The sequence below is a fragment of the Haliotis cracherodii genome, unplaced genomic scaffold (genome assembly GCF_022045235.1).
Source record: "Haliotis cracherodii isolate W230 unplaced genomic scaffold, xgHalCrac1.p SCAF_6, whole genome shotgun sequence".
NCBI classification, from domain to species: Eukaryota; Metazoa; Mollusca; class Gastropoda; order Lepetellida; family Haliotidae; genus Haliotis; species Haliotis cracherodii.
Window position 1 is genome coordinate 7,299,958 of NW_027266319.1, and position 24,457 is coordinate 7,324,414.

Below are 24,457 nucleotides of genomic sequence, written 5' to 3' on the forward strand. Positions count from 1 at the left end.
ATGAGATACAACTGATTAAGATACAGTACACTACGGTTATAACGAACACGCTTATAACAAACGGACGGATATAACGAGCTTACTTTTTTGGTCCCGACTTTTTGCTGTAGTTATGCTGTATATATGCTTATAACGAACTACGGTTATTACGAACTAAAATTAGTAGTCCCTTTGAGTTCGTTATAACCGTACTTTACTGTACCTGTTTTTTTCTTCGGTATGTGTATCCATGTCACACACACTAAGAACAGGCACACTTTATTGTATATTAGCAACATTACAGGAATGATACTAAGCTGTTAATTAACGTTTATACTTTACGCTTGATCAGCATTTTTGAAGCTAGTCACCTCTTTAACAATGTTATTGACAAATAGTGTTAACTTTCAAGACATATTCTGGATTGGTGATATAGATATACATTTGTTCCAACGTTTTGTGGTTCACCACACAAGTCGACTGAAAGTTGCTTTGAAATTTATATTTGACTCTGCCGAATGACAAATGTATTTCGCAGCTGAATTTGCCTTACAAGCATTTTCCCTGTTCTCGGTTTTGAGTTTTCTATGAGTAAATTGTTTCCATCCATGTATATGCGAGATGAAGCGTTGGGCAATCCCAGGTCGACACCTCAGTTCACCGAGTTGTGTGGTAATGCCGTAGCGCTCTTGTCACGTGACCACATGTCGTTCCAGAGCGACCTTTTTTATGTAGATCCGCGACGAGGCTCCAACATCGGACATTCAACACATCTGCATCACAACTGTCAGTCGAATTTTCTTATTCAACATGTCTAAAACACGGATAAACATCGCTAATGGAATCATCTGCGCCATTGTGATTGGGTCAGGTACGTCATCTTGTCTTTTATCAGTGTATAACTATTGCATCAATACGATTGTATTATATCGAATAAATCATCCGCATGGCACACAGCTTATTGCAATGTGATTGTTTTCATTGAATGGTCAACCCGTGCAGATCTGGGTCAGAATAGGTCTTCAGCAACCCACGCTTGCCGTAAAAGGCGCCTGTGCTTGCCGTAAGAGATGACTAACGGGATCGTATGGTCAGGCTCGCTGACTTGCTTGATGCATGTCTTCGTATCCCAATTGCGTGGATCGATACTCAGGATGTCAATCACTGGATTGTCTGGTCCAGACTCGATTATTTATAGACCGCCGTCATATAACTGAATGCGGCGTTAAGCAACAAACAAACATTAAATGGTCAATATTTGATAATTTGGACAGTGTGCACAATATCTGACCTACTATAAGGTGAGTGTGAGCCGAAGGGGTGATGTAAGATATGTCACAAATATAGTGAAGAATGTGTGTTGCCATCGTTAAGTTAGACGCGTTGTCGTTTCAAAACTCCTCTCCGTAGCACTTAACTAACATCTAGATTCTGAAATGAAAATATTACAGAAAGTAACAGTTGGTGATTTATTTTGATAAATATATTAGAAAAGAGCCCAGTGACTCTCTTCCCGAAACTACAGTGATCTAGACTTGCCAACTTTTATAAACTTGCGTGGGCTATATTGGATATATTTGTTTCATGGTCTGTATGACAGACTATCCACACCTCGTGTATGCAGGCCTACATATCGTGAACCTAAGACAGATCAGAACAATTTTGAACATCGATATGCATTGTCTTTGTTTGATATGATAACGATTCGTGGAGTGATACCCCAGAATCTGAATACTTCACTTCTCGTCATGGTCTCATAATCGGCGTCTTACCACGAAACAATAAAAATCTGATGATGTCGCTTGTTGTTATTGGGGTGTTGTTTTAGGGATCAAAACACTGGACAGTGTGACAATTTGAAGTATCGTACGACACACCTCACTCACTCAAATATCGATTTTATAGGTGTGACATGATACGACATTCACTCAAATAGTGAAGAACATGTTAACAAGTGAGTAAATATGGTTTGACGTCACTTTAAGCATCATTTCAGCAATATCACGGAGGTGGACACCAAAAATGAGGCCCGTGAAGATCCGGGGTAGAATAGGTCATCAGCAACCCATGATTGCCGTAAAAGGCGACTAACGGGATCGGGTGGTCAGGCTCGCTGACTTGGTTGATGCACGTCATCGATCCCAATTGCGTGGATCGATGCTCATGATGTCAATCACTGGATTGTCTGGTCCAGAATCGATTATTTAAAGACCGCCGTCATATAGCTGGAATACTACTGAGTGCGGCGTAAAAGAACAAACCAACCAACCAACCAACCAAAAAAGAGGCTTCACACATTATATCCATCTGGGGAATCGAACCCGGATCTCCGGCGTGACGAGCGAATGCTCTAACCACCACGCTACCCCTACGTACCTGCACGTCAAAAACAGAAAAGCAGATCAATGGATGTCATTGACGTATCTCAATAATAACTGTTGATCTATAATATCCAAAATGTCTTGGGACTATCATATTTTGCTGACAACCCAACAACCCCCTAACGTTCATCCAGGGCGGGATTTCCAATGGGGCAGTAATTGCTCACCCGGGGCGGTGGGGTAGCCTAGTGCTTCAAGCGTTTGCTCGTCACGCCGAAAGCCCAGGTTCGATTCCCCACATGGGTACATGTGAAGCCCATTTCTGGTGTGCCCCGCCGTGATATTGCTGGAATATTGCTAAAACCGGCGTAGCAAAGGTACAGTAAGTCCCCATGGACTCCAGTGTGGTGATCTAACTTCAGTGGCTGGTGATCTATAGCTCCCTTTTATCTTGTATTGTTCCGTATGGAGTTATATTTAAATGATTATCTGCTAGTTTTAAATACAATCTGTGATAAATCTAGTTATTTTACTGTCCTTCGACAACAGGTTTTTATGATCTCAATGTATGTATTTTGAATATAGAACGTTTTCTCGTCACGATATGGCTGAAATAATGCCGATGTGACGTTAAATTTTAACTCACTCACTCACTCACTCAACGCGGCGTAAAACAATACTCACTTACTCATTCTCAGCGGGATTTCAGATTGGGCAAGAATTGCTCACCCGTTGTGTATAGATTTTCAGTGATGCGTTCTGTATGAATGACCCTTAATTTGGTTCCCACTGTTTATCTGACGCTCTTGGACGTCTTTTTCCTCTGTACATTGAGGCACCACTGACATAGAACCCCTAAGGCGTATGCAACTTAAGGGCTGAATCAATTTCAGATCAACTAAATCTTACAGAGTTTTATCCGTTATCTGTTCTCCCATAGCAAACGTTTACATTTTCGACATGATCTTTTTAAAACATCTCCTGATCGGGCTGGGACGGGTAACTCGGGTACCCAGGTCGGGTGGGTACTGAGTAGGACCCGGGTACCCACAGGACTACCCGGACCCGTGGTTAGTCACGTGATATATTTTTTTATTGACAAAAATGATCTAGAACTCTATGGTTACACTACAAGTCACTAATGTTCGCATTTCTTTCTGACTATGCACCCATTCCTTATGATTTTTCATATGGTTGAATACAGATATAACTTAATTCAACTTCAGTGCATCAATGACCAGGTTGTTCAACACATACATCTTAATACGTTTGCCAGGGCTATGCTACAAATGTTCCCAATCGGACATTTTGAGACATCACCTGAGACCTACAGTGGGTACCCGGGTAGGGTCGGGTAATGGGAAGGGGGGGGGTACCGGGTATTAAATTTGGACTCGTCCAAGCCCTCTCCTATGCAGCTATGTTCCCAGCAATGGCACAAATTAAATCTGCAATTCCAATTCGAGTGCACAGACATGTCAGCATCTCTCTTCCATTTGGAATTCAGACAGAGCGGTGTATGATGTCCCATAACGCGTTATGTTTTGTTCCTATGGCTCGACATAATGCCACCGTCGGTCCCACATGCCAAACACTAATGGTTATTGCCGTGGCATTATTTCATCCACTCCAATTAGGCAGATCTGATCTAATGCATGACAACAAGGTTTGGACAGATTCCGCTGACGCTGATGCGTGTGGTATTTTACGTCTCTATTGAGCTTATATATCATGTCAAAGGCAATAAAGTATGCGTCTAATTGTTTCATTTGACATATGACGGAAATTTAGCAAACGAACTTTATATGCAGCATGAAGCACGTCCGAGAGCTTTCACTATATTTAGAACGCGCATCCGCGGGACAAACGGAGGAACGCCAGCCCCGAGGTTTTATCCCAAGGATTAGGGTTTTAAATATCATAAAAACCCTAGGGGGCGTGTTTTATCTAACTTATAAACCGAAAAAAGAAACTTGATACAACATTTATCAACATTTTTACGTTTCAAACATTCTTTCGATGAACCATGAACCTCAATGTTTCTTGCGTACGGTACTTGAAACAGACTTTCTTAAGAGCATTGTGATTCGTCGGCGCCTCTGTAGCCTTGTGATACGAAGGTTGAGTGTTCGATCTTTGGGAATATAAAGAAAACATTTGTCATTTGATTTTACATTTCATTACATTGTGTTAAAATGCACACAAAAATTCTCTCGAGAAACACGTGTTAATTAAATCCCTGGGGTATTATAACATCTCTGTTTATAAGATTTAACCCTACTGGAGAACAATAGGATGACGTCACTGGAGGTTTATAAGTGATCATTTATGTTTACTGTTATCAAAACAAACAAAAATACCAGGCCCATCATTGAACTGGATGCAATTGAACAGAGCCTCTCCGACATTGACCTCATGAATGTACCACTAATATCGGCATACAGTTGGTAGCGCCGACACAGGTACTGTGTAACATAGTGTAATGCGAAATTAATGCGAAAACTTAATATAATTGGCTCGCGTTAACAAACTGACGCAGTTGTACGGGTTAATATCAGCACTGGGAAGAAGCACTTCGGGTAACTCACACTACGGTTAACTCGACATACAGGTAACTGGCATTTCGGGTAATTAACACAACGAGTAACTCATTCTACAGGTAACTCGCACAACGGCAAACTCGCACTCCGGCTAACTCGAAATACGTGTAACTAGCAATACGGGTAACTCGCACCACAGGTGACTAGCACAAGTGGTAAAGAGCACTAACGATAAGCAGAACTACGAGTAACTGACAATACGGGTAACTAGCACTACTGATAACGGTTTAATGTTTAAATGTTTAAATGTTCCAGAGCGTTACCTTTCATTAGCGGTCAAAATTAATAAAACGAGGTCATACTCGTTCAACACACATGTGACGTACGGTTGTAGTATCTCAACACCTGTCTCTCCACCGTTGATAAGCGACACACTGAGCTCATTGTGTCCGTTCTTTTGTTTGCATGGGAACTACTTTGTGTTCAGACTGAGCGAGACCATTCGTCACCACTCGCGCCTTTCCGTAACCTGCAAGAAGACTCGTCCCCCTATCGATGAATGTTATGTGCGAATATACGACAAACCAATGAGAATGCGCGCATGATTTCAAGTTCTTCGTCAAAGAATCCCTCAGAAATAATTTTTTTAAATGTGTTCAATCATACTGTATAATTTCGCATGTCCTGATGTGCTTTTAATTGCATCTCAAATATAAATGATATATGGGGAAATATATGTAAACCATTGCGCAACGAGTTGACAATTGTTTTAGGTATGCCCGTTTGCGCTAAGACGGAACCCGGTTGCAAAAATGGCCACGAGAGGGGCACGAGTCGCTATTCGGCTTGTCCCGGAATAACACGAGTTGGTCACGAATGTGAGCGAGACGAAGCAGCTGGACAAGGGTTTGCCCCAAACTGGGTTCTACATGCTTTCGGACAAAAGTTAACCACAACATGTTTGTGTTTTGAGATGGGAAATATCCTTATTAGGAATAAACATTGAATTTAGTGAGCCTTGACTTCTATCTTATTTAAAATGTGCTCGCGCAATAGTTATAGGTTAAGGATAAAACACGACTCCGAGGTTTTGGTTGAAAGTGTAAAACACGAGGGATAAACCTGAGGTCCGATTCCTCTTTCCGAGCTCTGGGTTTCATATATCAAAAAAACCCCGAGGAGGTGGACTTAAGAACCGTATAAATGCAAGAAACATCGGGTTGTCGTATAGTGAAAAGATACAGCGTGTCGCGGAATAAAACGAATTCAGTGAGAGCGTGCGAGAGTCATGATATCTAAAATTGAACATCCTTCCATCCCCTTGGTGGCTCCGTGAGAAAACAGTGCGTTACAAAACTAAAAACGATGTGTGAGGTTGCATTTTCGATTCTCGTCGTGGAATTTCATGTGAAATTAATATGACTTTTAAAAAATAAAAAATCAACTGATATTTTCACATGAAAAAGGCCAGTTTATAAACATTCAATTGTAAAACCTAGGTCTTACAATTGAAATGTAAATCCTCAGAGCAAGTCTCACCTGAAAGTATACTCTTCCAAAAAAGAAACGCAAAACGGATATTTTTAGCGATAAAAGCACAATTAGCGGACCAAGATTTGCAAGATGAAGAGGTTAAATGTGTTTTAGAGTCAGTGACAAATTTCCCCGATCAACATTATCACAACAGGGACATGCAAACCATTAGCCAGGGAACACGTACGATTTGGAAAAACGCACCCAGTGCACAAAAGGGCCATTGAGCTGCACGTGCAGTAGCACTATGAACTGTATATAAAGTGCAGGGTTTTTGATTGCCTGGCATCTGCGTCAATCGAACAGTGACAGTTCAACAACATGCCAAGATTAACAGAAGTGCAAAGAAACAACGTCACAGGCCGCTTGCAAGCAGGGGAATCCCGATCAGCTGTAGCCAGGGTTTTCAATGTGCCGCCCAGCACCATCACAAGGTTATGGGATCGGTTTCGATGGGTCAACATGTGATCGGCCAAGGTCGGGACGACCAAGAGTAACCACCCCCGCCCAAGATCGCTACATCAAACTGCGCCACCAACGTGAAAGGACGACCACCGCCACCTCAACCGCATCCCAAATACCCGGACTGCACAGAATCTCCGATCAGACCGTACGAAACCGTTTAAGAGCAGCAGGTCTACGAGCAAGGCGTCCTGTTCGACGCGTTCTATTGAGTCGACGACATCGTCAACAACGACTGCATTGGTGTCGTTAACACAGGGTATGACCTCAGCTGATGTCTGGTTCAGCGACGAATCAAGATTTCTCCTCCGTCGAGGGGATGGAAGAGCACGGGTCTACAGACGTCAGGGAGAACGTTACGCCGGAAACTGCGTACTGGAAATGGACAGGTTTGGTGAGGGTAGCGTTATGATGTGGATGGATATCTCTCATCATGGCAGGACAAGTTTGGTCCATATCCAGGGCAATCTTACGGCTCAACGATACATCAACAAATCTTTCCTACCACACATCCTCCCAATTGCAGCCAACAGCAACGGTGTATTCCAGCAGGACAACGCTCGACCGCATACAGCACGGATCACAAGAGCCTGTCTACACAACAACAACGTTCATGTTCTCCCCTGACCCTCCAGGTCCCCGGATTTGAACCCGATAGAGCACCTGTGGGATGAATTGGATAGACGGCTACGCCGACGTCAACTACAGCCCCAGACCTTGCAGCAGTTGCCTTTAGCGTTGCAGGCCGAGTTGGCTACCGTTCCCCAGGATGTGATTCGCATACTCGTCTCTTCCAAGGACAGGAGATGTCAGGCCGCTATCGATTCCAACGGGGACACACGGGTTATTGATGGTAGCAGACCTTCAACTTGGACATTTTCCAAGTAACGATAAGTGAGATGACTACAGATACCAAGTGTTCAATGTAGCTCAATACCTTGTACGGTTCCTCGTAAAAATGCATTTTCCTACTTCAGACAAATCTAGCTTTGCGTTTCTTTTTTTTTTAAGAGTATATTACCTCTCACACTGTTACTATTAGATATGGAGATACCAAAATACAAAAGTGGCAATAGGTTTGAAATGGCTTCAATCATATTCATACTCATTTTTAGTATTATTATTGGGGGAATTCTACATGTAAATATATGAATCTATGAGGTAGACAAAAGAGCGTTGCCATATGCCCACAAGTGACACAGATTTGTGAGTGGGTGAGTATGGTTTTACGCCGCTTTTATCAATATTCCAATATTCCAGAAATATTACGCCGGGGGACACCAGAAAAGGGCTTCACGCATTGTATCCATGAGGGAAATTCGAATCCGACTGTTTTTTTACGCCGCTCTCAGCAATATTCTAGTTAGGTGATGATGGCCTGTACATAGTCGATTCTTGGGAAGATAAACCAGTGGTTGACAGCATGGGCCCGGCGACCCCAAACATGATCCTGCTGTCATAACCACGTGTTATTCACTAACGAAACTATCAGCGTGTATATGTCTCAGGTACCACAAGCGTCATTATTATGTTTGCAGGAACCGCATTCAGCGTCTTGGTGTATACGTTCTTTGACCAGGTGACTCTCAAAAACCACGAAGGCTTCAACCAATTTTCAGCGTATGCATCGTCCCCTTTATGGTCCATAGGCTTCGCTGTAGGTACCAATTACAAATTTTCTCACATGGCAGTTTACCATCATTATTCATAATATAACCCGTGAAGATCCGGGTGAGAGTTGATCTTCAACTGATGCTTGTCATATGAGAGGCGACTAACGGTCATGCTCGTTGACTTGGTTGATGCATGTCATCGTATCCCAGCTGCGTAGATCGATGCTCATGATGTCATTCATTGGATTATCTGGATAGAAAATAATTTAAGCAGTAACAGATTTAATGTATACCACTCAAGGTTTCCTGAGGATCACCACTTCAAAAGGTAACACGACAGTTGTGTGCAGTTCTTGAAATAAGCGAAGACGATATTGCGTGACGTCAGGTTTAATGAACAAAAGTTGTCATGTGCCAACAATCCCAACAAACGAAATTTCACCAATAATATGTCAGATGACACGTCAAAATGCGCTGACCGTCACAAACTTGTTTCCTTCACAGTTCATCATCCCTGGCCTCATCGGCGCCATAGCGTCATTTGCACGCTGCAAGGGAGGGGTGAGTAGCCATGCCCTTCAGTTAACCTCCCATATTTGTACGGATATTCTGAGTGAGTGAGTGAGTTGGGTTTAACGCCGCTTTTAACAGTATTCCAGTTATATCACGGCGTGTCAGCTTAATGTGGAAGGAAAGCCCGAAGTGATGCAGGTCTCTGACGTTTACCACTTCGGTGAAACCCACGAGCACAGGTATTGTGTTGACAAACCTAGAAACATATTCGTGGCGAACCGGGATTCTGGCGTGCCCAAGGGACGCAACTTTGCACAGCGAATCGCGGCGCCTTAGACGACTGGGCCACCCGTGCCCCCGTACGGATATTCTGGTTCAGTGTCGGTGTGTGTATGTGTCGACGTGTGTATGTGTGTCTGTCGGTCCGTGTTTATGTGTGTGTCGGTGTGTGCATGGGTGTGTGTATATGTACACTATGTGGCGTTGTGTGTGTTTGTGTTTGTGTGTCAATGTGTGTGTTTATGTGTCGGTGTGTGTGCGCGTGTATGTGGGTGTGTTTTTTGTAGGTGCACGTGTGTCGATGTGCGTGCGTGCGTGCATGTGTGTATGTCGGCGTGTGAAGGTGTATGTGTATATGTATGTGTATGCAGAAAGGTCGCTCTGAAGTGACCCGGAATGGGATGTCCTCATATATTTTTGTTTAGCAGTAGCAAGAAGTAAGATGTGATTTTAAGTGACGCCTAACACTCGAGATATGACCGTTCTATATTTAAGATACAAAATGTAGTTACTAAATGAAGAACTAGAATTTCGTTACTCGAAGTCAATTCAAATATAGTTGTCAGATTGAAAAAGAATGCAAATGTATTAAGATGGTACTACGATGTGTGCGAGAAAACCAAACATCTAACAGAAAGACCATGAGTGGTGGTATGATAATGATATTTAAAATTAAAAACAATAACCATATCTATTTCTGTTCAGTACATCATAAACCTTGTACCATATTAATATATATCGACTCCGTGGCTACTGCTCTAGTCATCAGTATTGTGCAGTACCACATTGACAACTGAACATCGCCCGTGGGATATAAATATTAGTAACTTGTGTATTTCAGTACATCACGCAGATGGTATTCTGTATCCTGACGCTCGTCATTACGGGAATCATCTTCGTTATTTGTGTACTGGCAATAGGCGCATTGGCTGCGACTGACTCCGAAACCTGCAAAACCGATGGAAACAATTGTGTGTGCAGGTAAGAATATGTTCGTCACTAAACATTAATTAAAAATACGACACCTTACATTCATTGTCCTTCTGACAAAACTGTTCTTGGGGTAATCTCTTTACACAAGTTTCCTATAAGAAGAAACGAAGACCACACCCATAGGCCCACGCTTTCTGATTATATCAGTGTGTTATGTATGTGGATCAGAAAATGTTAGATTTTCTTCATGGCAAAAATGACAAATCATTTTTGTGCTAAACGTATTTTTTACAACTGCATGACCTTTTGAGAATATAAAAACATGAATTCCACACCTTAATCATTGTTCCTGCTTTGATTATGCCAATTGGCACAAGGGAACTGAATGGCAAGTGTCCCTCTTTTACCGTAGGTAAAACTTATGTTTCAGAAAAAGTAGACATACCCAAGTAAGTTTACTAAAATGAAAGGTTTATCTTTTCAATGATTTATAACATAGTGCAGAACATAAATGGTAGGTGGAGGATTAACAGTAACAACTGCATACATGAGTGGGATAACACGGGTAAGTGTTGACAACAGAAGGATAATACTGTCACAACACGATGGACAGAGAACACATAGGTGGAATCTACTGTTAATCCTCCACCTACTATATATATTCTGTACTATGTCCCTCATTCAGTCTTGCTTGACATCGGTATAAGGACCTATACCGAAACGTCGTTTTTTTACAGTATTAAAGAAGTTGTTATCCATAAAATTGTGTCTACCTTGACTACAGTCTTTGTTTAAATGTGAATGCTGCAGGCTACCTTCCATATTTTAAGTATCATTTGGTCATATACTCTTCACCAGGTGTTAGCTATTTAGACTTTATTACTACAGTATTTTGTATGACCATGTTGGTTCTTTGACACAAGTACTGAGCAAAATGTTGAATTCATTAAATTTACTTTTACGTTTTGGACTGGGTGACAAAATGTGTGAGGCCCATTTCTGGTGTCCCCCGCCATGATATTGCTGGAATATTGCTAAACGCGGCGTCAAACCATACTCACTCACTCACTCACTCATCTGGGTGACAGGAGGAACTGTTTGGTGACAGGAAGGACAAGACCTCTAGAATTGAAAAAAGCAATTAATACAAGTATTCATGGTGTGTTAATGTAGATATCCATAGTCTTCAAATGAAACAAATTCAACTTATGAATTAGGCGTCAATGTCAAATGTTCTTGTAACAAAATTCGGTCCTTCTATGGAGATAACTTTATAATTGTGGTAACATGAGGTAAATGGTACGTCTTTCCACGTGATCACGTGTTTCGCCTCTGCTTCTCGGTAGCTGAAAGAGAGCCCTGCAAATCTGGAAAACAAGGACAAAACACTTTATTTTCCATGCAATATCTCTATCACATAACCCACTATTCATACATTGCAGTTTAACTACATGCTCAAATTGTCCTTGCTGTTACTTTTTTTAAGTAAAACATGCTCAGAGACATGTGAAATGTATGAAGCTACATATACAATTTGCTGAACATTTTGCAGTGGTTAAACAGTGTGTGAAAGTGTTACATTTGACCCCTTCTAAAAGCATGTAATATCCTTCCTGTTACTAATATTTCCCCGCTGTATCGCATGGGATTAGTAACAGGGGGTAAGTATTATATGTCATTTTACGTCTTATGCTAAGTAACACTCCCTGTTGAATGGACGAACGTGGAATATTCACTGGGAAACTCTGACTTCTTTTAACAAGTGACCAACATGTCAATATGTTGATAATATAGTTATGTGAAAAATGATGGTAACAGGAGGGACAGATATTAAGGGTACCCAAGATATATGACTCACCTCACAGGCTTTTTTTCTTGAACTTAAAATGAATGCTCCACTTGAGATCATCACTGGCAGGACTGGAAGTAGAAATGCTCCACTTGAGATCACCATTGGCAGGAGGTTTTAAGGGTTAAGGGTTATAAGGACTAATGGACTAAAAATGTTAGTTGCTGCCGCTACCCTCAAACCCAAACAAAGAACCCACCTCCTCATCCTCCTCCCTCCTCCTCCTCCTCCGCAGCCGCCGCCTCCCTCCCTCCCTCCCTCCCCCTCCGCCGCCGCCGCCTTCCTCCCCTCCCCCCTCCGCCGCCGCCTCCCTCCCCTCACCCTCCGCCGCCGCCGCCTCCCTCCTCCTCCCTCCTCCCTCCTCCCTCCTCCACTTTTTTTTTAATAGAAAAAAATTGAAAGAGGAGGATTTTACGTGCGCTCTCTATGGCCTCCTCCCGGAACCGGATGTGCCGCCCTCTTGGAGGCGCACGCCACCGGAACCGGACATGCCGCCATCTTGGATACGCGCTCACCACCAGAACCGGAAGTGACGCCATCGTACTGCCAGAGTTATCTCCCCATGTCCTGTAGTGGGGCACACAACTGCTCACTCCGTACAGGATGCAGGATCCGCTGTTGAGTTACAGCTGTGATAGCTGTGTCTCAGATAACTTGCAGTGTTGGCTTGAATAGAACTAAATTGCCAGAGAAAGAAAATATACACTTGAAAATTGGATTTGACCAACAAATTACAAAAGTTATCAAAATGTTACTCAGCTGAAAACAGTCGCTAAATACTGCAAAGGTAGGGTCCAAGGCACAACTATGATACTCATATCAAATACATCACCATCGAACAATCATTTCTTGTTTGTTTCATTTTTCGCCACCATCAACATGGGTGCATATTTTCTTATTACAGTAAACTACGGTTATAACGAACTCAAAGGGACAACTAATTTTAGTTCGTTATAACCGTAGTTCGTTATAAACATATATATAGCATATTATATTACAGCAAATGGCCTGGGAAATAACAGTTCGTTATAAGCGTGTTCGTTATAAACGTAGTTTACAGTATGTTCATACTGAATTCATAATGGGACGAACACTTAACAATTATCTGATAATATTCTACCGTCAGGTTTTGTTCTATCTTTAACAGCTCTGGAACCAAGCCAGGCTTCACTTGTGAAGACCTCAACGCCATTAACGGCATGGCTGTCGGCATCATTGTGATGGTCGTGGTTGGCTGGATATCAACACTCGTCGCCACCATTCTAGGCGGGATGCTTACCTGCGGTCGCTAGGTACTATACAATAGGGAGTTAAAAGTGTAAAAATATATAGTCAACTGTGAATATATTTTTTTAATTTGACGTTTACAGGATATACGGCTTTTCCATTGGACGAGAGGTCGGTCACATGACCGCGAAATTGTCGTTCATAAGTGTGTGAACGACACAAGTTGACGTTCATACGTTTTTGACGAGACCGTGTTCTTGAAATGACGAAAACACTGACGGACTACTTCCACATTCCTGGGGAACCACTGGGATAACCCAGCACGAAAACATACATAAGCGTTCTTTCTGATCATTTAGAACCTTACATCCTGATCTGAGCGTTTCAGTATACATTGAGAAACGTCAGAGAGCTTGAGCATGAATGGCTATCCTCGCTACGGCCCATCCTAAACAAATGAAGAAATGCACATCCAAACTATTGTAGTATCGACTCGCTCCGTGTCTAGGCTGACGGTGACCGTCTCGAACTATAAATTTACCTTAGTGTCCGTTTGACGCATCTTTAATCACCTTTCAATGATCGGCCAGTTGATTAGTGATGACTAACACATGTAACCGCCACAGGTTCATTAACAAATTCGGAAATCTCTCCCGTCACGTGTATCGTGCCGGCCATTTTGACGTCTTGTACTTGATGTATATATTACGATGCGCTGTCATTGTGACTGACTTACTGAGGTTGTTCTTTACATCCCTTTCTCATCCAATGGTGATATGATTTGAGTGAGTGAGTGAGTTAAATTTTAAGTCACATCGGCACTATTTCAGCCATATCGTGACTTGAGCAAGTTATGTATTTATATAATATATTAAAACCTGTCGTCGACGGACAGTATAACAACTAGCAAAATATCACAGATTCTAATTGTAAAACTAGTTTCAGAACAATAAAATAAGCAGATCATAACAAACGACACAATTTAAAAACGGGCTATAGATCGTCAGCAACTGAAGGCAGACCACCATACTGGGGACCATGGGGACTTACAGTACCTTTGCTACCTGCATGGACCCCAGCAGGATTTACATCATACCCTCAGCAACTGGCGATTGTTTGCAAAGTTAGCCACAAGTAAAAAGACAAATATACTACGTTTAAAACACTAGTATCCAGAAATATTCTTTGAATGACATGGACTTACAATATCCTTTCAGGGGGACAATAATTTTACACTACGTCAACCCCCTTTGAGGATACGGCCAGTAACAAACTCAGATATAATTTCGTTCTACTAATTCTTAAAAGGTCATTCATTTTATACAATATATATCATCAAAATTTGTGAAACAATTCTATCTCTTTTAAAAACCCAATAACTAAATGAGAATTAATATTATAAAAAAGATCCTTGAGAGATGATGATTTGAAATATTTATCCCTTGTGATGGCAAAATCAACACAGTCAAGCAAGACATGCTTGACCGTGATTCTGTCATCACAAGGGATACAAAATGGAGGATCTTCATCTTTCAACAAATATTCGTGAGTGTATCTGCAATGGCCAATACGACATCGTCGTAAAATGACCTCCTCAAATCTGGACTGACATCCCAAGTAGGTGTAACCGATAGTTGGTTTTATTGCATGTAATTTATTTGTACCTACTTGGGTGTCCCACTTCTTTTGCATAAGGTCTTTGATATAGCATCTAATTAAAGGTTTGTAGTCGCTGTATGGTAAAAGAAGTGGGGTCACAGATTTGTTTAGAGCTGCTTTTGCTGCAGCATCAGCCATAGAGTTACCCGTGATTCCAACATGACTGGGTAACCAGCAATAGACGATGTCGTATTGGCCAGTGGCCAGAGTATTGTGTAATTCTAAAATATCAAGAATGAGTGGATGACTTGAGTGGACATTTTTTAAAGCCTGTAGACATGATAAAGAATCAGAGAGGATGATGTAGTTTTTGCAGATATTTTGTGTCTGAATATATTCCAAAGCTGTTTGAATAGCCTTGGCCTCAGCAGTAAAGATAGAACAATTGTTTGGTAACCTGGAAGAAATAGTTTTTGACCCAACGTTGGTAGCACTGGCAACTTTGCCACCATCCTTGGATCCATCAGTGAAAATGGAGCGGTGAGAATCGTACGTTGATCTCAAATGGATATATTCTTGCTGAAAGACCAACTGATTTGTGTCTGATTTTTTAAAATTAGTAAGTGTGATGTCTACAACGGGGTGGACTAGTTGCCAAGGAGGTGTAGAGAGTAAACGGTATGGTGCAACAAAATCAAGGTCAATATTTGCTGCTGTTATATGAGGTTTTATTCTAATCCCTAATGGAGGAACAAGCTTCGGTTTTGTATGGAATAAGTCCTCGTATGGAGGATTAAATATGCAATCATAGGCTGGATTGGACGGATTTGATTTTAATTTTGAGATATATTGTAAAGCAAGTTTTAAACGGCGGTGTTTTAATGAAGGTTCATCAGCCTCCACATAGAGACTGTCAACAGGAGAGGTCCTGAAAGCTCCAAGACAGAGCCTCAAGCCCTGGTGATGAATTGAGTCCAGTTTTTGTAAGTTACTTTTACAGGCTCCACCATAAATGATGGAACCATAGTCTAATTTTGAGCGGATCAAAGATCTGTATAAATGGAGAAGGGTTGTTTGATCTCCTCCCCACTTAGAGTTTGAAACGACTTTCAATAAGTCTAATGCTTTCAGGCACTTTGCCTTGAGATATTTTATATGTGGCAAGAATGTCAGGTGGCGGTCAAAAATAAGCCCCAAGAACTTGGTCTCCTCAACTACCTTTATGGGTGTGCCAGATAGAAATAGTTCAGGGTCCTTGTGCTGTCTATATTTCCTGCGGAAGTGTATACAATTAGTTTTTGTTTTAGAAAATTTAAAGCCGTTAGCAAGCGACCATTTCTGGATTTTATTGAGACACAACTGCAGTTGTCTCTCAATAGTGTTCATGTTTTTCCCGCGACAAGAAATGTTAAAATCATCCACAAATAACGAGCCATCAACTGAATCATTCAAAACGGTTGACAGACTGTTTATCTTGATACTAAATAATGTTACAGACAAAATACTGCCTTGTGGGACACCCTGATCCTGAGTATAATGGTCAGACAGGGTTGAACCCACTCGGACTTGAAATTGCCTGTCTGATAAAAACTGTGATATAAAATGAGGTAAACGGCCTCTCAAACCAAAATCATGTAAATCCTTTAGAATGCCGTGCTTCCAAGTAGTATCATAGGCCTTTTCAAGATCGAAAAAGACTGACACTACATGCTGTTTGTTTACAATAGCATTTTTCACAAAGGATTCTAATCGTACTAGATGGTTGATAGTACTTCGATTTTTTCGGAAACCACATTGGATATTTGTAAGTAGATTATTGGTTTCCATATACCAAATTAATCTATTATTCACCATTCGCTCCATGGTTTTACACACGCAACTTGTTAAGGATATAGGTCTATAGTTAGAGGGATCAGTATGATCCCGGCCAGGCTTTGGTATCGGAACTACAATGGCATTATGCCATGAAGGAGGAAAATTCCCAGATATCCATATTTGATCAAATATATCTAAAAGTGTCTCCAGACAGGATTCAGGTAAATGTTTTAAAAGCTGATAATGTATGTTGTCAGCTCCCGTTGCTGTGTCATGAGCTTGCCCAAGGGCGGTGTGTAGCTCATGTAATGAGAAGACTTCATTATAGTCTTCACCATTATCAGAAGTGAAATTTACTTTGATCTTCTCCTGTTGTTTCTTAATTTTTTGAAACTCCAGGACATAATTAGATGTTGAAGAATGTTTTGCCAACGTTTCTCCAAGCTTATTGGCAATGTCAGTTTTATCTGTTAATAACGTGTCATCATCCTTAAGATGATGAACAGAAGATTTTGAGCCTTTGCCTTTTATTTTCTGAACCATGTTCCACACCTTGGACATGGGCGTACGGGAATTTATTTTGGAGACATAGTTCCTCCAAGATTGACGCTTATGCTGTTTAAAAGCACGTCGTGCCTTGGCATTTGTAATTTTAACTCTATCCAAATTATGGACTGTAGGATGTCGGCGAAAATATTTTTCTGCTTTCTTCCTACACTTTCTGGCCTGTTTGCAGTCATTTGTAAACCATGGTTTACGAATATGGGGATTCGCAGAGGACTTAGGAATGGTTTGGTCAGCAATGTCATTCAGTAAATCCGAAAACAACTGTATCGGATCCGGAATATTCTGGAAAATATCATGTTTTATTTTGTCAGTACACAGTACCTCATATAAGGACCAATTAGCCTTGGCAAAATTCCACCTACATGATGGTGGCTCATCAGTAGGATTTTAAGTATAGTGGGAAAATGATCACTCCCGCAGAGGTCATCATGGACTGACCATGCAAATTCATTATACAAGTTTGAGTCTGTGAGTGACAGATTGAGGGCAGAATACGAGCCCGTGGCTGGATGTAAATATGTGGCAGAATCATCATTAAATATACACAGGTTGTTGTTAGAAATAAATTTCTCAATGACTTTTCCTTTAGAACTTGTATTTGCACTTCCCCAAAGCGGATTGTGTCCGTTCAGATCACCCATGATGATACAGGGCTTTGGGAGCTGGTCATATAGATTTTGAAGATCAGACTGTCGAATATCAGAAGAAGGAGGGATATACAAAGAGCACAGCGTAAAAGCAATGTGCAGAGTAAGACGAACAGCAACAGTTTGAAGATTGGTATGTAGAGGGACAGGACTATGTATTATCCCCTGTCGCACCAAGATAGTAGAACCTCCCGTTGCTTTATCTCCTGGAGGAGAAAATGAATGATAGTCATTGTACTTTCGTAAGGTGAACTGATCTGTAGTTTTCAGGAATGTTTCCTGAAGACACAATGCTGACGGTTGAAAATCCTGTATTAATAATTGTATCTCATTAAAATTATGCCTAAGTCCTCTGCAATTCCACTGGATTATGTTGGACAATTGAGGCATGGTGGCTCAATTGGAGATCGCTCTCGTGAATGTGAGGAGGAACTACTCCTCCGCCTGTCCGGTGAGGACAGAGTAACCTCCATGTCCAGAGGCCCAAATGAGTTCTGTAAAGGAACCTCTGAAGGTGAAGGGACGATCGGTGCTTGTTTTCTATTCAATTTCTTTTTCCATTTTTTTGACTGAGTTACTGGTTCTGTTGTTTGAGAATGTTTCTCAGGTTGAATCTCAGTCTGAGATCCTGAACTAGATTGAGTGGCAGGAATAGGTCGATGGATTTGAACAGTAACAACAGGTTCTTCTGACTTGACCCATGTCAAGTCAGTCTGACACGAAATGGATGATGTTGCTGCTGGGCGGGATACTGCAGCAGAGTAAGAAATAGTAGATTGAGTTGTTGACTGATCTTTGATGAGTTTTTTGGCATCCACGTAAGAAACGTTTCTTTCACATTTTAGTTTCATGATTTTAGATTCCATTTGCCACATGGGGCAAGATTTAGATGAAGCAACATGTGAGCCAGAACAGTTAGCACATTTCAAATCATGATTACAGTCAGTGCTCTCATGATTGTCACCACAACGATGACATATCACAGAATTACGACAAGATTTGGAACCATGACCGATATGTTGGCACTTGTAGCATCGGAGTGGATTGGGGACATACACATCCACTCCGATGTGGAAATAACCAGCTTTAATTGACTGGGGAAGAGAAGTACGGGCAAACGTCATGAGATAAGTATTTGTGTTTGTGACGACACCATCTTTCTTTATCGTGAAACGTTTAACCGCAGTAACAGCCTGGTCTTCCAACTCCGTAGCGATTTCTTCTTCAGACATGTCGGACAGACAACGAGCCCTGTCACGAACAATGCCTCGACATGAATTTAATGTTCTGTGCACAGACACAGCAACCTCAATATTGGCAAATGTAGAAATAGATAAAAGATTGAGAGATTGCTGTCTCCATGCACACTCCACAAGAAGCGAACCACTACGGAGACGGGTGACGTTCTTGACTTCACCGCAAATCCCGGATACAGCCTTAGAAACAGCAAAAGGATTCAATTTGATGGGTAGGTTATCAGTAGCCTCAATCACCAGGAATTTAGCCCAGGAATCAATATTTTGAGAACGATTTCCAGCTGAAATTTCAATTTCCTCAAGACGTCTCTTTTTTTCATTACGAGATGAACCAGATTGTGGGAGAGCCATGTTGAAAAGAAAATGATTCAGCACCCCTGTTCCCCACCCGCCATCGAGTGTCAACAAGGACAGTGTTATATTGCACCGGATATCCAGGATGCAAACACCAGGGATACAGGGATGTTATACTCCAGCGAATATGACTTGTACAGCTATATTTATCTACCAGATTTAGTGCCAGGCAGGTTCAGTCCATGACAAGAAACTGGAGACATACAGAATACAGAGGTCAACATCACCAGATTGGCCCATGAGCCACCGCCTTCTGGCGTAAGACTCTAGGCAATTAATTCCATCAAAAATTGTTAATACATACAAAGTATGCATGGCCAAGACCAAAATATACAGTATAATACAAGACAGTAGTGCATATACAATATTACGCACAGGGCCTGGCATGACCAGCCGATTGATAAGACCGGGCCCATCTTACCACCCGTCTAGGCGAAGTAAGGGTCGAAGTAGTGTGTTGGGCAAAGGAACACAGTTCCAGGAACCAGTGCCCTCAACTACCAGACTCCCGTCCTCCGCCGACACAGGGACGCAACCCACGGCAAACAGGTTGCCCATTTTAGTCGCCTCATACGACCAGCAATGGGAGGCTGTGGAAATATTCTGCCCCGGTTCCACACGGGGGAAGAGCTATTAGCGTTACCCAGCACTCACCACGAGGAGGTTGCTCTTCACTAGTGCCAATATGATTTGAACGCATGTGTTGCGTAAGATGTTTCTCAAGAGCAAGTTGTTCATCGATACGCTCATGCCACCTCTCTCTTTTAGGAACTATTTTATTCCGCGATATATCTGGTAGTTGTATGGATGTCAGACTGAGTGTAAACATGAAGTCACACGAACCAAATAAAATTGTGTCTAGATCTTGGCCTGCATCCTTTGAGGTAAGAAATTGTGAAAAAAAATAAGAAGAATTGACTTTCACTTTGTGTGAGTTCATTGGAGTATGAACCGTCATAGAGTGAGGGCCAAACAGTGGCGACGTTCATACAGTTTGCCCCTCACTCTATGAAGGTAGTGAAAGTCAATTCTTAATTGAATGAGTGAATGTTGTTTTATGTAGCCGCAGTCACCAAACAACAGCTATTACGAGGCTGCCTGTGGATCCGGACCAGGCTAACCAGTGACCGAAAACATGAGCAACATCCTCGCCATATGGGCACGATGACACGCAAAAAGCCGAGAGTCTGAGCATCAAATCCAGTTTAGTCTCTCCTTATGATCAACATGGGATCACCCGTGAAGATCCGGTTAGAATAGGACTTCAGCAACCCACGCTTGCTGTAAATGACGACTATGCTTGTCGTAAGAGGCGACTGACGGGGTCGGGTGGTCAGGCTCCCTGACTTGGTTGATGCATGTCATCGTATCCAAATTGCGTGGATCGATGCTCATGATGTCAATCACTGGATTGTCTGGTCCAGACTCGATTACTTTATAGACCACCGTCATATAACTGGAATATTGCTGAGTGCGGCGTTTAGCAACAAACAAACAAACAAGCAAAGCATTGGATCAGTGAGTTAAAACGTTATGCCATATCGGCATTGCTTCCGCCACATAGCGACCAGAACAAGCTGTGTTATTATCAGTAAGAGGGTGCTGGGATGTGTTGGTACATCATTTGGTTTGTTTGTTGTTTAACGCCGCACTCAATATCCCAGTTATATGACGGCGGTCTGTAAATAATAGATAAATGGTTTTCAATAATGGTTTTCAATGACATTTACACCTCTTTAAATGACAGTTACTTAATTCCGTTAGTATATTACTATCAATTAATATATTATGTTTCGTTTCAGGAGTCCCAGCCAGGTTTTGTGATTCAGCCCCAGCATGGCGTAGTGGTAGGGAGCGGCACCATTCCCCAACACAACACTGGCAGCAGGCACATACCCCACCACAGCCATACTACAGACAACATCATGGGCAAAACGTGTAACTTTCCAACACAGGATGGCTGTTAGCTTAGACATGACTCAATGACACTGATTATGATTGTTGGAAACCGTCACTCGCGAAGCAATCTTTCATTTCTACTGACAGTGTCGCTAAGATCGCTTTATCACTGCTGTCATATGTTGTTGCTTATGCATCGTATTTTCATATTATAGTTCTTGTCGTTTCTTGGCTAATTGATGTCAAACTCGCTATATGTTAACACAGAGAACCTGAAGTAGTTACCACTTTATACGATGTTACCAGTATGTACTTGTTATTGACGTATACATATTTACACTGGAAATGTATTTGGCCTTACTTGAACTCGCAAACTTCAACATACCACGAGACATTTTTAACATATAGTACAGTTTTAGAAGAAGTTTAGAAGAAGTTTATTTCATGGATGAAGGCCACATGGCCCAGAGTTCATTTACAGGAATAATATATACTATGCACGTGCACAAATTTTCTTACAACAAACGTTCATGTTTTTTTACCTTTGTATTTACATAGGTAAATGTCTTTTTAAATATATGGACAGGTTTTTAATAATAGTCATTTCTGGTAGATAGAAGACTGACAAATTTTGGGACAGATGTTTGCACATGGTAATATTTTGGAATTAAATTTTGTCCACTACTTTTATAAAATGGACAAATTAACAAAAAATGGTATTCATTTTCTATTTCATAGCGGTTACATTTCATACATAAACTAAACGATGACTCTGTGGTTGTATTAAATCGAGTTTTCTGTACATTTAGATTATGGCTTAGTATAGCACAGTGTTATTTTTCGAGATTGGGAACGGTTTGGAATTTTATAATATATATGTGTGTATGAAAGGTGACCCTTACAAAAACTGTTGCCGAGGTAACCTTACTTAAATCCAGGTAACAGAGTCGGGTCCAAGGAAGGGGGTGCACGTAATACCCAAGTTACGAAGTGACTTAAAGGGCACATGTAAGGCATCTGAAAAGGTTGGTTTGCGCACCCTGCACCCCCTTTAGATCCGCAAGTGTGTAAGGCCATACTATATTAACAAAGGAATTATCCCCTCCCGCCTCACACCGTTTTACTGTCGCCAAGTACCTACTGATGAAGACTATATGTCTTCCCTTCGTTTATCACTTGATAGCCTAGTGGCTAAAGCGTTCTCTCGTCACGACGAGGACTCGGGTTCGATTCCCAACATGTGTACAAGGTTTGAAGCACATTTCTGGTGTCCCAGCCGAGATATTGCTGGAATATAATAAAAGCGGCGTAAAACCAAACTCACTCAATCAATCAATCACTCACTTGATAAAATATACTATCGGTGTCTTCCCTTCGTTCATCAAACATAGTCCTATCAAACATTCATGCTCTATGTGAATCACATCTGTTGACAGTATATGTACACATATACCGTAAACAGTTTGTAACAAAATTAACATATGAAAAATAAAATCGCACGGCACGCATTTTTTGAGAATTTGGATGGAAATATAGTTAGTAATATGATGTGAATGGAAACCGGCTCATGGATGCTGATGCGTCAATTGTGGAAATGTCCTCCACATGTCTACCGTAAACGTTTTGAAAGCTTTACTGAAACCTTTGTCACTTTTTTCCATGTCCACGTTTGCATCGTGTGATGTGTTCAGTATACAAAGTATTCCCAAAATGTTAGAAAGACATATGTCATAATTAATGTACAGTGTTATGTCATTTCAGTGAGGGATGTTGTATATTTTCAACACATCTTGTTTACCAGATTGGTTTATCAAACTAAAACGTAATAGATAAGATGTTACACCGATTTCAGATGCATCTATCAACATCATTTTTAGTAGATATTTGGAAGAAAATTGTTTATACGTGATTCATCTGTGTGTTTAGTATTTAGGATCAGCGTTATAGTCGTGGGACTATTTGTATGGCATGTGTGTACCTTCTATAGGTAAAAGAAAAGAAGTTTTCAAATCCCTTACATGTGTAATTCGGCTGTTGGGAATATAGAGGAACATCATTCAGTGCCTTTTCCCCCCTACTGCGGAGAGTCTATGTCTCGCACGCACGTACGCACATACATACGCACACGCACACGCACACGCACACGCACACGCACACGCACATCAGCTAAAGTCGTATGCAATCACTTCATGTTAAATGTCATGCTCAAGTATGATTTGCAACCGAACTGTAACGGTGTTTATCAGAAAGAGCCTGTATTCTCAGAGCTTCCATCAGTTAAATGTTCTTGTGGTCAAAATGCATAATATTTAAGTCTTTACATTTCAGGTTCTTTTTATCTGTGTTTTTTTTATTATAAAAATAAAATATTTATGTGTTCTCCTCGTTCTTGAGGTTAGTTTCTGCCATAGTAAAGGCGATGATTCCTCGAGTTAGCCGAGTGGTTATAACATTTTCAGTTGGTGAAATGATGTACCCGACTCGTGCATCAAGCATGAGGTACTGGGGACCAGTTCTACCCTAGTAATCCCACGGGGCCGACTCGTGCATCAAGCATGAGGTTCTAGGGACCAGTTCTACCCTAGTAATCCCACGGGGCCGACTCGTGCATCAAGCATGGGGTACTGGGGACCAGTTTTACCCTAGTAATCCCACGGGGCCGACTCGTGCATCAAGCATGAGGTACTGGGGACCAGTTCTACCCTAGTAATCCCACGGGGCCGACTCGTGCATCAAGCATGGGGTACTGGGGACCAGTTTTACCCTAGTAATCCCACGGGGCCGACTCGTGCATCAAGCATGAGGTACTGGGGACCAGTTTTACCCTAGTAATCCCACGGGGCCGACTCGTGCATCAAGCATGAGGTACTGGGGACCAGTTCTACCCTAGTAATCCCACGGGGCCGACTCGTGCATCAAGCATGGGGTACTGGGGACCAGTTCTACCCTAGTAATCCCACGGGGCCGACTCGTGCATCAAGCATGAGGTACTGGGGACCAGTTCTACCTCGGTAATCCCACGGGGCCGACTCGTGCATCAAGCATGAGGTACTGGAGACCAGTTCTACCCT

General features: G+C 41.7%; 1 protein-coding gene across 1 annotated transcript; it reads left to right on the forward strand.

Annotated features, from left to right (window-relative positions):
- The first annotated feature begins 739 nt into the window (after positions 1-739).
- LOC139445218 (uncharacterized) lies at positions 740-23,708 on the forward strand. The gene is made up of 6 exons (XM_071226356.1): positions 740-850; positions 8,374-8,492; positions 8,953-9,009; positions 10,082-10,221; positions 13,170-13,314; positions 21,290-23,708. The coding sequence occupies exons 1-5, from the start codon at positions 790-792 to the stop codon at positions 13,312-13,314; spliced, it is 522 nt and encodes a 173-aa protein (XP_071082457.1). The 5' UTR covers positions 740-789; the 3' UTR covers positions 21,290-23,708.
- The last annotated feature ends 749 nt before the right edge of the window (positions 23,709-24,457 follow it).

What these genes read in the sequence shown, in the direction of transcription:
- LOC139445218 (XM_071226356.1), top strand. Translation starts at nt 790, where the DNA reads ATGTCTAAAACACGGATAAACATCGCTAATGGAATCATCTGCGCCATT. An exon ending in CGCCATTGTGATTGGGTCAG is followed by an intron (nt 851 to 8,373) that starts GTACGTCATCTT and finishes TTATGTTTGCAG; the next exon opens with GAACCGCATTCAGCGTCTTG. An exon ending in TATGGTCCATAGGCTTCGCT is followed by an intron (nt 8,493 to 8,952) that starts GTAGGTACCAAT and finishes TTTCCTTCACAG; the next exon opens with TTCATCATCCCTGGCCTCAT.